The sequence below is a fragment of the Corylus avellana genome, chromosome 7, assembly GCF_965113065.1.
Source record: "Corylus avellana chromosome 7, dhCorAvel1.hap1.2, whole genome shotgun sequence".
Taxonomy (NCBI): Eukaryota; Viridiplantae; Streptophyta; class Magnoliopsida; order Fagales; family Betulaceae; genus Corylus; species Corylus avellana.
This window is the reverse complement of record NC_142496.1, coordinates 19,995,608-20,011,614: the sequence shown is the minus strand read 5'-3', so window position 1 is coordinate 20,011,614 and position 16,007 is coordinate 19,995,608. Positions and strand designations below refer to the sequence as shown.

General features: G+C 35.1%; 1 protein-coding gene across 3 annotated transcripts; it reads left to right on the top strand.

The window, feature by feature from the left end:
- Nucleotides 1–2: 2 nt before the first annotated feature.
- LOC132185673 (branched-chain amino acid aminotransferase 1, mitochondrial) lies at nucleotides 3–15,328 on the top strand. 3 transcript variants are annotated; one of them, XM_088518075.1, is made up of 10 exons: nucleotides 3–56; nucleotides 11,914–11,984; nucleotides 12,159–12,330; nucleotides 12,497–12,673; nucleotides 13,243–13,374; nucleotides 13,463–13,561; nucleotides 13,641–13,757; nucleotides 14,285–14,380; nucleotides 14,758–14,870; nucleotides 15,066–15,328. In XM_088518075.1, exons 3-10 carry the CDS (start codon nucleotides 12,205–12,207, stop codon nucleotides 15,178–15,180), a joined length of 975 nt encoding a protein of 324 aa, XP_088374201.1. In that variant the 5' UTR covers nucleotides 3–56; nucleotides 11,914–11,984; nucleotides 12,159–12,204; the 3' UTR covers nucleotides 15,181–15,328. The 3 variants fall into 3 exon arrangements, with proteins under 3 accessions (XP_088374201.1, XP_059455426.2, XP_088374202.1); XM_059599443.2 differs by lacking the exon at nucleotides 3–56 and adding an exon at nucleotides 7,420–7,688; XM_088518076.1 differs by lacking the exon at nucleotides 3–56 and adding an exon at nucleotides 11,763–11,817.
- Nucleotides 15,329–16,007: the final 679 nt, after the last annotated feature.

Sequence of the window (16,007 nt, the reverse complement as noted above, 5' to 3'; positions counted from 1 at the left end):
GACGCGTTCTGAAATGGTAGTTCAATCGGTTGGAGACTACACTTCATGAAATATAGGTCAGTAGTTTGAATTTCCTTTTTCCTTTTACTCTCATTGTGCAGACATGTTAAAAAAAAAATTTTAATAAATAAACGAGAGTCGTATTCAATGTTTAATCATGTGAGAAAATTTTGAAAGAGTAATGTAATATTTACAATTCTTTTACAACTTGTTAATGCATATTATTGGAGTCATGTCACTTTCTCGCGGATTTGACAACTTATATTTATTCTGAACACAATGGTCAATGGGGTTTCAAGGTTGGCCACAAATGTTGTAGTTTGGGAATCTTAAGGAAGAAATTTCTATTCATAGGTGACCTCTATTAGACGCTAATGCGTTGAATGACAATGACGTCCATTAACATTGTTGGTTACTACTTACTAAAAGGAAGCTCATTTTCGTTGGAAATTTTTTCTCATTTGATTTGATTATTGACTCTTGCATAACTTAATGCTTATTAGTTTTTATTAGGTAGTTATGATTTGAGGCCCAATACTAGGCTATGGTCCTACACCCACACACACCCACACATGGGGTGTCTTACAAGAAAACTGTCGAGGACTTTCTAATTCAACTTTCACAGAAGCATCAAGATTATACCTTGTAAATAATTTGAAGCATCAACAGAAATTAAAAAAAAAAAAAAAAAAAAAAAAAAAAAAAAAAAAAAAAAAAAACTAAAAAAGTTAAAAGGAAATTGAAGCTAGAGGCTGCAGAGAATATTTAGTTCTCCTCTCTAAATTACACGCCTAAGCTGTGTGCATATGATGGAAGTTATAGCCTCGTACTTCTCTAAAATGCACAGAACATGGCACATGTTTTAGATTATGCTGGTGATTTAGATTAAGAGAAGATCTCCAACATGTTTTGTTTTCACTCTGTGTCATTAGTTAGAAGGTGACATTACAGTTGACAATAGCTTTGTCCACAACACATAAGAGAATTAAGAGAATATTTCTCTTTTGTTAATAATTATCCTTTGTGTGTGAGTGATCAGATTTAGATGTGTTGGGGCTTTGGTTTGATTAGTTTTCTCCGTACTAGTCTTTATACTCCATCTTTTAATAACAAATCTTCTTTCAATCGTCTCCGCTTGGAGATATAAACTTATTAACCAAAATCACGTAAATCTTGATGTTATATATGATTGATTTATTTATTTTACTATTTTCTGCTTCTTTTGTGAATCCCACTTCAACTTGTCACAAACACCTATCAATATTTGGCGAATTGACAAAACCGCCTTTAATTTTTGGGACGGTTTGTGGCAGTCACAATAACTTCAGCAGTAAAAGTTGGGTGATGATTGCAATAATTCCACATCAATGGTATTCTTTTCTTTCACGAGAGTCCATCTTTTTATCAATGGAGGCTTTTAATTGTTGTCTTCTTCTACCCACGCTCTTGGCCTCACTTTCTACCGATTGCGAAAGCACTTTATTTCTTGTACTGACATGCACTGATAGATGCACGTAAAACTGTGATTGGCATTGTAAATTGGTAGCCAAGAGTTCGAGGTATGTGTACTACAGGTGACCTAGAACTAGGGATCTTTTTTTTTTTTTTTTTTAAAAAAAAAAAGGGTATTTTGGTGTGGAATAAATGTAAAAATAGTTTTGAACTGTTTTTGTTTGCCAATATTTTTATTTTGAGAAGAAAAAGGAAAAAAATGTTGTGAAACATATATATATATATATATATATATATATATATATAGTCACAAATACTTTTAAAAAGTTATGATGCTAAAGTTGAAAAGGCTAATCTTAGGATGTAAATGTGAAGTGTTGTATGATGTAGGTAGAACAATGGCATCCAACATACCTTGTGGGAATAACTTTTAGTGTTCATTATTTATGGCCTTTAATTTGGGTTGCTTAGAATTTATTCTAAGACATGTGGATAATTAATTCTTCTATTTTAGATTGAGACACATTCTTCTATTTTAGGGAGCTTTTAACCGGACCGGGATCCCCTCGAATTTCCTAAGGAATTTGAGGCTCTCAAATTATGCATCTAGACCTTTGGATGTTGATCCAACGGTCCAGAACAATCCACTAAGAAACTAATAATAAACTATTACTTCTATTTGAAAAAAAAAAATCAAAATAAAATTAATAAAAAACTTTAAAAAGAATTTAAAGTTTTTTGTGGTGGCAAGTGGTGGCCGGCCATCACTGTTAGAGGCTAGGGGTGGCCAAAGCCACCCCTGGGCCCTTGGGGATGGTTCGGCCACCCTCAAGGGCTAAAAAAAAATAATAATAAAAAAAATAAAAATAAAATAAAATTAGTTGGCCCTTAGGGGTGGCCGAACTACCCCCAAGGCTAGTTGGGGTGGCTTCGGCCCCCATGGCCCGTGGGGGTGGAGGATCCGGCCCCAAGGGCTATGGGGGTGGCTTTGGCCACCCCCAACTGCCCTTTGGGGTGGTTCGGCCACCCCCAACCAGCCTTTGGGGGTGGTCGAACCACCCCCAATGGCCAAAGCCATTTTTTTTTTTTTTTTTTTTGGGCTCTTGGGGGTGGCCGAACCACTCCGAAGAGCCAAGGGGTGTCTTCGACCACCGCTAGCCTCTAACAGTGGTGGCTGGCCACCACTTGGGGTGGCTAGCAACCCCAAAAAACTTTAAAATCTTTTAAAGTTTTTTATTTTGATTTTTTTTTTTAAAAAAATAGAAGTAATAGTTTATTATTATTTTTTTAGTGAATTCTTCTGGACCATTGGATCAACATCCAACGGTCCAGATGCAAAATTCCCGGTCCGCTTTTAACCTTCATGTGTGAGGGATTTTCTTGGGGGTCCTATCTCATGCTCATTGCTCATGTAGTATGACATAAATACATTTATCAAACTTGAAATGTATTGATTATTGCCAAACCTATAATCAATTATATATCATATAGATACTAATTAGCAGGTAATTAATTTTTTTTTTTTTTAAAAAAAAAGAAGCTAAATATCTTCACTAAGATTGTAATTTATGCTCTTTTAGAGAATTGAAAATATCAAGCACCGAGTGTAGACTTCTAAGTAATTTCTATTTAAAATAGTAAGTATTTCACCAATATTCATCAAAAGATGGGAAAAAAAATAAGCAACAAAAGTTGAGATACAATAAAGGGAAAACTACTCGACTATTAACAAGTACTCAGAAGTTTCTTTTTCTAATATTGAAGCAAAATAATAATAATAATAAGAATAATAATAATAATAATAATTCAAGATCAAACCCTTGTCAAATTAAAACAAAATTATGATAAAACACTTATCATTACTAATGAAATTACAATTAATATTGTTGTTGAAGTTATGATTAATTACGCTATTCATGCAACTAAACGTAATGATTATTGGTTACATTCACATGTACTTTTTTGTCTTGTAGGATTTTTAGCTTGAGTCTTTTGTAGGGCTCTAGTCCTCCGATAACTGCTAACTATCTTAGTTGGCATGAGTTCCAAGCTTAATTCTTGTTTTAACGAACAGGGCTCAAAGAAAATTATCCACTCAATTTTTGGCATCGGTGTAACAATCGAACATACTTTTTTTTTCTTTTTTTTGGGGGGGGGGGGGGGAGGTAAGTAAGAAAAGAATAGGTTCTTATGCATATAAAAAGTTTAAATTTGGAATTGGGGGCTATAAGCCTAGTCACATCAAACCTGCCTCTTGAACATATATATATATAGGTATTGAGATTCCTTGTAATTTCTAACGAAAAGCTCTGGATGAGCCACCTCATCTTCATGCACAAAAGAAGTTAAGGCCAAAGGGCTGGATGGTTTATTGCTACCAAAACAGTTGGAGTACAACCCAAAACTATCCCCTTCTTTTTTGATTCTTTATTGAATATTTGGTATTGAGAGAATAAATGCCCATGCAATTCTTAGGAAAGTCGTAGCAATCACTTTCCTTGTTTTAGGGTTTTCTGTATCTGCAACCTTTTTATGTTCATGGAATTTTAATTATCTTATTAGTTATTGAGATCCTAGTATTACATGAACAGGGTTGAACGTACATCGGCCTTTGTCAGATGAGGAATTGTTTGATGATGTCTTTTGTACGGGAAATACCTTTTGTTGCACTACAAAAAAATAATTTTTTTCTGACTAGAGTTTTCTGACGTGTTGGGATGTCTGACACGTCAGAAATTTTTTCTGACGTGACGCTTCTGACGTGCGTCGATTGTCAGAAGCATAGGTGTCAGGAAAATTTTTTTCCTGACGTGCCAGTGGGTAAAACGTCAGAATTTTCTGACGTTCCACTGTCCCACACGTCAGAAAAATTTTCTGACGTGGAAAAAATTAATTTTTCGTTTTTTTAATTTTTTCTGGAATTTCTTTTTTTTTTTAATTAAAATTAATTTTCAATTAAATTATTATTTTTTTTTTTTGGGAATTTCTCTGCACGGTAGTGCAGATCTGCCATGGCCACTCCCTCTCTTCTTTTCTCTTCTTTTCTCTCTCTCTCTAGCTCTCTTCTTTTCTCCATGAGCTCTCCCTTTTCTCCATTTTCTCACTATCTCCCTCTTCTTTTCGATCTCCATGGTGCAGTTATGCAGGTTTGAGTTTTTGAAAATATTTTCAAAAACTCAAACCGAAAAAATCTTCAAAAAATTAAAACCAACCATCAAAAAATCAATCTAACAAACCCAAAAAATCTTCTTACCGATCTTCGATCTCCTCTTCTTCTTCTTCTCTTCTCCATTTTTTTTTTTTTCCTTCTTCTTCTTCTTCTCTTCTCCTTTTCTCTTTCTTCTTCTCTTCTCCTTTTCTTTTTCTTCTTCTTCTGCTTCGATCTGCTGCATGCTTCTCAATTTTTTCCCTTCTCACCTTCTGTTTTTCTTCTTCCTTTAGAGGTGCTGTGCAGTCGGTGCACACTGCACAGAAGCAGGGAGATTCAGACATGCAGGAGAGAGAATGCACATGTGTGGGGAAAATAAATGAAGAGGGAAAAAGTTGAGGGTTGAAATAGAAAGAGGGAAAAAAAGTTTAAAATCCCGCTTATTTTTTGAGTTTTGTTGGGCCACTTTTGGTCATTTTCTGACGTGCCAGGTGTCGCACGTCAGGAATTTCTGACGTGCCACACATGGCACGTCAGAAATCTACTCAAAAAAATAATAAATAATTATCTATATAAATATATATAGCTATATATATATATAATTTTGCTGACGTGGCAAACTACCACGTCAGCAAAATTCTGACGTGGTAGGTCTCACCACGTCAGCAATTATATAAATGTTTATCTTTTGAAATTTGAAATATTTTCTTGACGTTCAAATATTTTACACGTCAGAAAATTCTGACGTGCTACTATTCACGCGTCAGAAAAAAAATTTCTGACGTTTTAAATTTTAAATGTCAGAAAATTGCTGACGTGGCAAAAAATATGATACTGTAGCCACGTCAGAAAATGCCTGTTTTTTTGTAGTGTTGGTTCCCTCTTGGAAGCATATATAATTTACCTGGGTAAGGTTGTAATGGTTTTTTTGAATTGATAGCGCAGATATGGCTAACGATTTTTTCTGCGATGTTATAAATAGTATCAGAGTCACCTAATAATGCTAGACTATGTGTTACTGGAGCACTGCATCTGGAATTTAAGAGAAGAAGTTTGTAACAACTCAGGAAAAAAAGCTAGCCACATCTACGCAATCAACGCAAAAGGACTAGTTAATTTGGAGCTTTTCTAGAATTCATTATAAAGTTCAATTTTACCTAGTAATTATTGTAACACCTTAGTCCCATATTGAGAAGAGATGAGTAACCACATAGAGTATATGGTTTATAAGAGATAATCATGAGTACTCAGTTCCGTGAACAACTCTTGTCCCATATGTCAGCGGTTTCGTTCGAGCGCACTTCCTGTTTTCCACTTCTACCACATAGGATCTTGATTTGATTCATCAAGACAGCTCATGAAACAATCTTACGCCTAGATTTTGGTCATTGCTACACCAAATTCGCTATATTTGTATTTATGTTATTTTCCTCATTAAGTGTTTACCATACAAGTTTGTAATCAAATCTCTTGGATTTATAAATAGAGTAATATGTCACAAGTAAATAGAAAACAGCACGTAATGTTAATGTTGTTTTTTATATACAACATAAAAATTTACGTCCTTTCTCATTAAATCGCGTCCTTTACAAGAAATGTGGTAAATGACTAAATGTCTTGAGTTTCTATCTCTTAATAGAATTGGTCTCTCACTCTCTCTCTCTCTCTCTCTCTCTGTGTACCGATGAGTTCCTAGCCTTTACGCTCATCATCCAGGCCTCTGGCCGTGAAGGTACTCTCTCTTTTTGATACCAAGTTAAATCTTCACTTGTTAAGTTTTAAACTTATAGAAAGATGTAAATTTTATCATTTAATTAATACATTAAACAAATCAAACTTTGGATGTGCATAGGGGTGAAAATGCAGTTACCGCCTCTGCTAATCACCTAGAAGGTTAACCGGCAGTTAGCGGTTAATAATCCTAATAATCAATTTTTAAAAGAAAACATTTAAAAAAAAAAAAAAAAAACTAGCAAAAAAGTTCAAAAATAAACAAAACAAAACAACCTCGTTTCATGTATTTATATATATAGGCAGTTAGCAGTACTTAACCGTTAGCGGTTTTTTCAAAACCTAAAACCGCTTGGGAAAGCAGTTAGCGAACCGCCTGCGTTTTCACCCCTAGATCATGTGCACCACCCGCTACTTCCTATATTTATCAAGAAATTTAAAATAAAAATAAATAAATAAATAAATAAAAGCTAGTTCCTAATCCTACCTATACATTCCTCTTAAGCTCTTAAGAGTTAAAACAGGCGTTCCTCTCTCTAAGAACTTTTCAAGAGTGATTGTAGGCTCGTTTGTTAATCTTTTTGTTTTGTATTTTTAAACAAAAACGCTAACAAAAAAAAAAAAAAAAAAGCACAAAACACACAACACTTTTCTAAACAAAAAATAATTTTTACTTTTATGTCACGTCAAAACAATTTTTCAAAACAAAAAACACTACCAAAACCCAATAACATACATACTAAGAAATTCTATTAAAATAAATTAAAACTGAATTTTCAATTTAAAACAAAGATGAGAGTCAGATGATCAGTTGAAGACAGTGTATGAGGTTAGGGATAATTATGGCCGAACAGATAACCTCAACCACGTTAAGATGACAACACACCCTTTGTAGATATGATTTAAAATAGTGAGAAAGGAAATTAAGAAGCACGCACACCGGCCATCTGATAATGGGATAGGGGTAATAATGTTTTAATGGATAACTGTAACAACTAACACGCATCTTTTCCAATTCTATGAATTATTAAAACCCCTTCCGTCCTCCATTCTTCTCTCTATTTTTGGCTCTTTCTCCAACCATTGTCTTTATCCCATTTCTTTCACTACTACTTGCCTTTTCTTCTCTCCCTCCCCTCCCCTCCCCTCCCCTCTCTTTCGTTTAATATTTCCCTTCTTTTTTTGTTCTTCCACCCCACTGCTTCTAAGAGAGACCTCCGGCACTGAATTTTGGTCGGAAGATACTGCTTTTGAGGAGCAACGTACGATGATTCAAAGAAGAACACGCTTTGGTGGTCACCTGCTTCGATCGTTCCGAGATGCTTCTTCTACTTCTTCTTCTTCTTCTTCATCCAAGGTTAATCACTTTACACATCAATCTTTAATTCACATCTTATTTTCTTTATATATATATATATAAGCAAATCTTCACAGAAACTCATCCTATCTGGCTTCTCTCTCTATTACATGGGTGACTTGGTCTTAATTTTAGTTTTAATTTTAAAAATGATTTTACAAATACATTTTTGGGTATTATTTGTATATATGGGCTTGTGCAATTAAAGAAAAATCAAAAGATATTGTTAAATATTTGAAGTACTGCATTAAAATATGGTCCTTGTTGAGACACATAAACACAGGATGAGTCATATAATTTGCTTCTTGGCTTCTTGCTTTATTTCTTTATTTTTTTTATTAATTGTTTTACTCAAGCTGCATGGATTGTCTGACATACTGGCCCCAGTACGTATGGGCGAACACGTACTAGCCATCAGGTTATAGTTATCCCAAATTTCTTCCAACCGGTCCCTCATAATACTTTCTTCCTTTTTTCTTCGGCTATTTCCTTTCCTTAATTACTTACCTCTTACTTATATTTTCCATTTAAGAAAGACCAATAGATTGAAGAAACATAGCATATCAAATGAAATATAAAAAATATATATCTATATATATGTTATTGTTAAAAAGGGTAAAATTGTAAATTTTGCTTTTCAATTTTAATGATGAAACAATATTGTTCCTCTTTTAACACTAATCCGACCATCTCGATAACAATTTTAACAATAATTTCAAAATAGCTAAAAGTTAGTTTTGAAATTAAAATTACTGAAAATTGGTCAAATAAATGAACAAGTCGATGAGAAAAACTAAGATGGTCAAAAAAGGCAGTAAGGGTACGCAGAGTTTCATTAATAGAACAACCTACAAAATAGCAACAGCTAATTGCGGAGAGACCCATCACAGCAACAGGACAGGTACTAACAAAAGCTGGATAGAAACCACCGAAGAAACCTCACCACAAATATAATAAGTAAGCAACCCAATTAATTTGATGTAAAATTGAGATAGGGACCATTTGATTATATGGTACCATTGTTGCCTTTTGGGAATAGGATAATCCCATCAAACTTAATTGGCTGTCAAAGATCTCTTTATGCTGGTTTGGATTTTGTGGCCGGTTTCACACGCATTTGGATCTATCCTTTTCTTTGAACCCACCATATGAGACTATGAGCCCTTCATCCAACGAAACGGCACAATCTGTCATTGCTCTAAAGTCGCCTCTTACACTTTACTCTCCCCTATAGCTTTGGAATGTTATTGGTATTATGCTACATGATCGCAAGTTACGAGTGCGACATTCATGGCCAAGAACACTCTGATTTTCTTGATAGGAGTGTTGGAGCAGTGGAAAGATGAATGTATAAGCATTATTATACGAAAAATTATTTTCTGAGTGTTTCTTACTGAGAAAAGTGAAAAATACAAAAGTATGGTCGACAAAGCCGTTCCCTTGTCGGCTATTCCCTATGGTCGACAAGGCCGTTCCTAGCAGACTCCCTATAAAGGAGTCTGTTCCTTATGTGTAGGAAATATGTTCAAAAAATCGCAAAAAACGCCTCACAGCAGACTCTAAATGAGCCTCAATCATGATGATCGTTACAGTGAAACTCAAAGTATAGGGTTCCACTATTGCAATCTTTATAATTATTAAAATAATAATAATAATAAAAAATTTTTAAAAAAAAAACGTTTCTCTCTTCTCTACTCTCTCATCTCGCCTCTTTCCTCTTACAATTCTCTCTCCTCTCTCCTCTCATATATATAATATAATTAAAAAAACAAATATTTTAATGATATAGAGAATGATTAAAGGAAGCTATTGGGTGTATTTTAACATAAGGATGCAAAAAGTATGAATCCTTAAATGTAGGAAAAATGATGAGGAGGCTGTTGGGAATGCTCTTATTTAGTTAAATAGACGTAAGGTCATAGTCTTTAAAAAGACATCGAATAGCTCTCAAAAATTGTACGAAAAATATATCGTCACTTGGATCGATTGAACTAGCGGTTGAAGCTCTTGGAAATTAGTACTGAGTAGCATCTCATCCTTTCGATTGATCAAACTTCTCTATGAAATTATTGGCAAACTAGTCTACATCATCCGCTTCGGGCGGAGAGAATTCTCCCTCAAATTGGCATCTTCGTTAGAAGAATCACTTATGTGCGGAACTAGATGCATGACATTTAATACATCAAACATCTTGACGTGACTCGATCGGAAGGTTCAATCGATAGTCATTGGATTAATCTTTTCAACTATCATCAACAATCCAATCTTCGTGACAACAAGTTTTTTATATTCACCCATAGGAAACCTATCCTTGGTCAGCACAACCCACACAAAGTCACCCGCATCAAGCTCTACAGATTGGCACTTCGTATCTGCGTTCGTCCTATATTTAGTAGTAGAATATTGCAAATTCTAAATAGTAGCCTTATGAACCTCCAAAATTTAAGCAATCAAGTCTTTTCCCTTTGTGTCAAACCACTTCAAATTAGGAATATGAGCCAAATCTAACGGTGCACGAAGATTATTCCCATATACATCAAAGAACAAGCTAAATCCGGTACTCCAGTTTGTAGAATGATTATAAGCAACCCCCGCCTAGAAAAGCTTATGATCCCATAACTTGAGATGATCACCACCAAACTACGAAGCAAATTTCCCTAGGAACAGTTGGTAACCTCCGTCTATCCGTCAGTTTGAGGACGATAAGCACTACAAATTAAAGTCAAGCTTGCTATTTGACAAACGCCAAAGAAACCTCCCAAAAAAATTAAAAAAATAAATAAATGTCGGTCGTACTCCTTAAAAAATTAAAAAACAAAAAATTTATAATATATATAAATAACAAAATAATTTAATTTCCTTTTTTTAAAAAAATAAAATAAATTCAAATAAATTTTTTTAAAAATTCAAAAGTGACTCGCGAGCCACCGGCGACTACCTCTGGTGTGGTGGCTCGCGGGCCATCCCGAATTCGCCCTAAGGTCGCCCGAAGCCACCTTCAGCCTCATGGGTGGTTCGCGGGCCACCCTAAAGGCTGGGGGTGGCCTTTTGCGCAACCCAGGGACATCTGGGGTGGCCCACGAGCCACCCCAAAGGCGGTCAGGGGTGGCCCGAAAGGCCACCTCCGGCCTCATGGGTGGCTCGTGGGCCATCCCATGTCCCTAGGGGTGGCCCGCGAGCCATGCATGAGGTCGGAGGTGGCCTTTTGGGCCACCCAAAGGCAAACCATGGGTGGCCACCCCCGACCACCTCTGGGGTGGCTTGCGGGCCACCCTAGATGTCCCTAGGGGTGGTTGTCGATTTGGTAGCAAGTCGGCAGCCACCCAGCTTTTTTTTTTATTATTAGGTGCAACAGGAGAAATTTTTAAGTTTTTGGGTGTGAGTGGTTGTTATAAACGCAAACTTTGAGCACCAATATTTTCAAAATTAGACACGTTTGAATAGTAACATACTGTTAACGCATCGCTATTCATTCGCGAAAGGCGATGTGTGAATAGTGTTATTGTTCACGCGTCGCTATTCACGTGTGAATAGTGATTCACGAATAGTATGTTACTATTCACGCATGAATAGTAACACTGTTCAAACGTCCATATTTTATGGATATGGACGTCTAAACAGTAAAATGCCGCAATTTAGTGACGTTTTCCAAAAACATCACTATTCCAAATGTCACTAATTGTGCTTCTTTTCTTTTTTTGTAGTGTAGAAACGAGTTGACAAATATTTGGAGGATTAAAAGAGACGATGGAAGAGTTAAAACTTGAGGAAGCCACTGAATGTAAGAAATAGCTTGAGGAAACAAATTTTTCCATGAGCAATTGGCTCTAATATGATGTAAGGTTTTGGAAAGTGTTTGGTTGGTTGATGATCAAAATAGAAAACGGAAAAATCCTCATATATTGAATCAAACTCCATTTGAACTTTATATGCTTATCCTTATCTCAGAAACATCTATTGTTGATGAAGTATCTTCACGGGTTGGCCCTTGAGTGGGATTTAGAGCTTGTTTGGAATTGCGTTAAGGAGCTTAAAAAGTGTTTTTAGTACATAAAAAGTTGTGTCAAGCAAAAATAGTATACCGTATTTGAGTGATGTGGCTGATCCGTCTTCTTACCATGAATAAACGGTAATAAAGCTTTATGCTATATTGTCTTCTTCACACAACAACTGAATATGTTGGTGGCTAAAAGAGAACTCTTATTTTTTTGTGGCCAATTTGCAGATTGGAGGTTACTTTGGACTTGCATCTCAGGCTTCAACTTCTCTACAACAAGCATGCGTATCTACTAACCGGTAACTACGTTATACCAAATCAGTACTTTTGAATATCGGGTCATAAGCATAGTTTTAACCTTTGTTATGATATTTTGATGTTTTCTTCTTGTTTTGTTTTGTTGGTTTCTCTGTTCTTTGAAATGTTCTTCGATTTTGCTCTTCACTTTCTTATTGAGCATTGGCATATTTCAGAGATGCTGAGTTTGCTAATTTGGACTGGGATAATCTTGGATTTGGTATGGTGCCAACTGATTACATGTACATTATGAAGTGTTCTAAAGGTGAGAGTTTTGAACATGGCCAACTTTGTCATTTTGGAAACATTGAGTTAAGCCCTGCTGCAGGAGTTCTAAATTATGGGCAGGTAAGCTGCATTTGATCTTTGTTTAAATATTCAAAACTACATACTTCTCAAATGAGAAATGGAGATAAAAAGAAAGCACAAGTAATTCAAATGTAAAGAATTCATTTCAATTTACCCTTCAGGTGAAGCCTGCAAGAGACTTATAATCACTTCAAAATTTGAGCAGGGGGCGTATGAAGGTACCAAAGCATATAGGAAGGAAGATGGGCGCCTTCTTCTGTTTCGTCCAGACCAGAATGCAATTCGCTTGAAAAATAGTGCTGAGAGAATGTGCATGCCATCACCCTCCATTGATCAATTTGTAGATGCTCTGAAGCAAACTGTCCTAGCCAACAAACGTTGGGTAATCATCTTCCTATCTTCAAGAAGATGTTGAAGTTTGGGGAAACTTCACTTTGGACCCCTGAATTACCACTCCTTTTGACATGCCCCCTCCCGCCAAACTTCAAAATCTCTCACTTTGAACCCCTAAACTTTCAATTTCTATCATTTTGAACCACTCTGTTAGATTTTAAACGTTAAAAGTTAGACAATGACATTTATACCCGTAACTTTTTTTATAAAATTTCAAATTTACCCTTAATTTCAAATGAAATTTTTTTTAATAAAAATAAAAATCACAAGGTGACCCAACTGTGGGTCATCTTGTGATCCTTTTTTTTTTTCACTTTTTTCAATTTTTTCTTTTTTAATAAAAAGAAAATTGAAGGGTAATTTTGTCTTTTCAAAGGTTTTAACAGCAAAAATTGGCAGAGGAGTTCAAATTGACTGCAATTGAAAGTTTCGAGGTCTAAATTGTGAGGTTTTGAAGTTTAGGGGGCATGTCAAAACGGGTAGTAATTAAGGAGTTCAAAGTGAAGTTTCCCCTTGAAGTTTTCATTGGAAGCTTAATGTTTCGTTAATTATGAGCAGGTTCCTCCTCCAGGGAAAGGGTCTCTATACATTAGGCCTCTAATCATGGGAAGTGGAGAAATATTGGGTTTGAGTGCAGCACCTGAATACACATTTCTCATATATGTTTCCCCTGTTGGCAACTACTTCAAGGTGAAGAGATTTTTTTGTTTTTCTATTGAAGCTTACATCATTTCCTCTCAGTGATTGAATAATACAAATGCTCTTTGTTTATAAATAGGAGGGCTTGGCACCCTTGAACTTGTATGTTGAGGAGGAGTTTGATCGTGCTTCTCGTGGTGGAACTGGTGGTGTCAAATCAATTACCAACTATGCCCCAGTAAGGGATTCATTCTCTAATGTAGCTTTTTGCAATTATGTTTTTATTGTGTTAACAAATTATTGTATTTGAAATCTAGGGTTTGAAAGCATTGACTAGAGCAAAGAACAGAGGATTTTCTGATGTCTTATACCTGGACTCAATGAATAAGAAAAATCTTGAGGAGGTCTCTTCTTGTAACATTTTTGTTGTGAAGGTATTTTTTAAATTAAGTTTTTATTTTAATTATTAAATTAGCCTAACATGTTACCATGTTATTGTCTTGACTGGATGTAAGCAAAGAAAAAAACATTGAATGAATGAAGATGAATGAAAACATTTGACAAGTAATGAACCTTAAGATAGGATAAGAATACCTATTTCTAACCCAATTAACCACAATGATACATATAATATGTCAATGACAACTTTTCACTCAAACATCATGGATTGTTATGATCCTAAGCGTTTCATATGACTTAGGTACAATCTTAATCATATGTATATAAGCTTTTGAGCACTCTCCTCCTATACGTAAGCCAATTTTTAAAGATGAGTTCTATAGATTGAGCCTTAATTCTCACATAAAGCTTATGCAACTTGATGGGTTTTTGATTTAATATTTGAAACTTGCTACCGGTATGCTCCATTGAACATTGTAGAATCCTAAACCATATTACTCCCTCTGTATTATTTATAATCGGCTCACCCTATGCATCATGTATGTGTTTTTCACTTTTTTAGGGCAATTCCATTTCAACTCCTGCAACAAATGGCACCATTCTCGCAGGAATCACTCGTAAAAGCATTGTCGACATTGCTCGTGATCATGGTTACCAGGTGATTTTCTTGTAATTAAGCTTTGAAGTAATACATCCAACTGAGAAGGGCTTCTATTGAAAAATAAAAGGCCCTTTGTCTAAATGTAATGCTTATACTTGAATATAGGACTCATTGTTTTTGTTTTGCTCTTGTCAAGTTACTCTTTAGTCTTTGCTATGAAATCCTTTCCCTTTGCTTCTGAACCATTTTATTTACAGTTGGTAATGTCTTTGATTTGTTAATTGGATTATCAGGATTTGGTAGCTCCTAATTGTACAGAATTCATTTAGTCAACAAGAAACCTAATCAATGAGTACCTATTTCTTATTCAAGAATTCACGTAGTTTTTGTTTTGTCAATTGTAACATGATGACAAGTTCTGTAATTTGGGACAGGTTGAGGAAGGTACTATTACAGTTGACGAATTGATACATGCTGATGAAGTGTTCTGCACGGGAACCGCCGTCGGTGTGGCTCCTGTAGGGAGCATCACGTATCAGGGTAAAAGGTAACAATTGACTATGTCGAGCTCGTTTCGCAATAACTTTTAGAATAACTTTTTTCTTTTTAGCAGAAACACAAGGGCATTAACAAACAACTCGTTTTTATCGCATCACAACCAAAAAGTAAAAGGCGCCCTAAAAAAGGTTTTACCAAACGAACTCGAGTTTCTAACTTATTCAACTATTTTTTCTATATGTAGGATGGAATTCAAAACGGGTGCTCAGGCTGTGTCTCAACAACTGTACATGACCCTTGAAGGGATAAAAAAAGGTGTAATTGAGGATAAGAAGGGCTGGATAGTGGAGATAGGTTAATGAGCTCTTTCATCCTCGTCATTCATCAATGACCAAATACCAAAATAGTTGTGGAAAATGTTGCTCTTTTTTTTAGCATAATTTAGTCATCATAAAAGTCAGAAATGTATGCAGCCAAAAATGAATCACACAACTTTAAATGAGAAATGGGAAGACATTACCTTATGTGCTTTAAATTGTCGTATAGAATGAAATCAGAATAACAAAATGCAATTCAATGAATCCTATTTCTGTTAATCAAATTATCAACAATTATTATCTTAGAAGATAACTTGTTATTCTTGACTAATTGACGCCGGGCTAAACTAAGATTGTTCTGACAGCGTATAATAGCAGCTGAAATTAAGAATTGAAGATAGAAAAGGGAACTCGGGAAGAGAGAAAAATACAAATAGGAAAGAGAAAGTCTCTAAGTGCCTTAAATAAGCAAACAGAGAAATAACTCTGAAATACTTAAATTTAATTGATAGTATAAACTGAATTTTATTATAACAAATAGTAGATGGCTTTATATAGGCTAAGCACCTCCAAAATTAACAAGGAAAAGGAAAACAAATCCTAATAGGAAAAGGAAAATAAATCCTAATAGGAAAGGAAAAACCCAATCCTTATTGAAAAATGAAAACTAAAACACACATGCATAATTAAAATAACAATTTTCTCAAATTTCTCCTGCATCACTAATCCTATGAATAGAAAAGATGAAGTGATGCATCAAGACCCCTACATTTAGCAGCTGACATGCACATTTACTGTGCACCTTAGTCGACCAAGCTTCAATTGCCAGAAATGCTACTTTTCATATTGGGTTCAATTTTGATCCATTT

What these genes read in the sequence shown, in the direction of transcription:
- LOC132185673 (XM_059599443.2), top strand. Translation starts at nt 7,599, where the DNA reads ATGATTCAAAGAAGAACACGCTTTGGTGGTCACCTGCTTCGATCGTTC. An exon ending in CAATTACCAACTATGCCCCA is followed by an intron (nt 13,562 to 13,640) that starts GTAAGGGATTCA and finishes TTTGAAATCTAG; the next exon opens with GGTTTGAAAGCATTGACTAG. An exon ending in CTCGTGATCATGGTTACCAG is followed by an intron (nt 14,381 to 14,757) that starts GTGATTTTCTTG and finishes AATTTGGGACAG; the next exon opens with GTTGAGGAAGGTACTATTAC.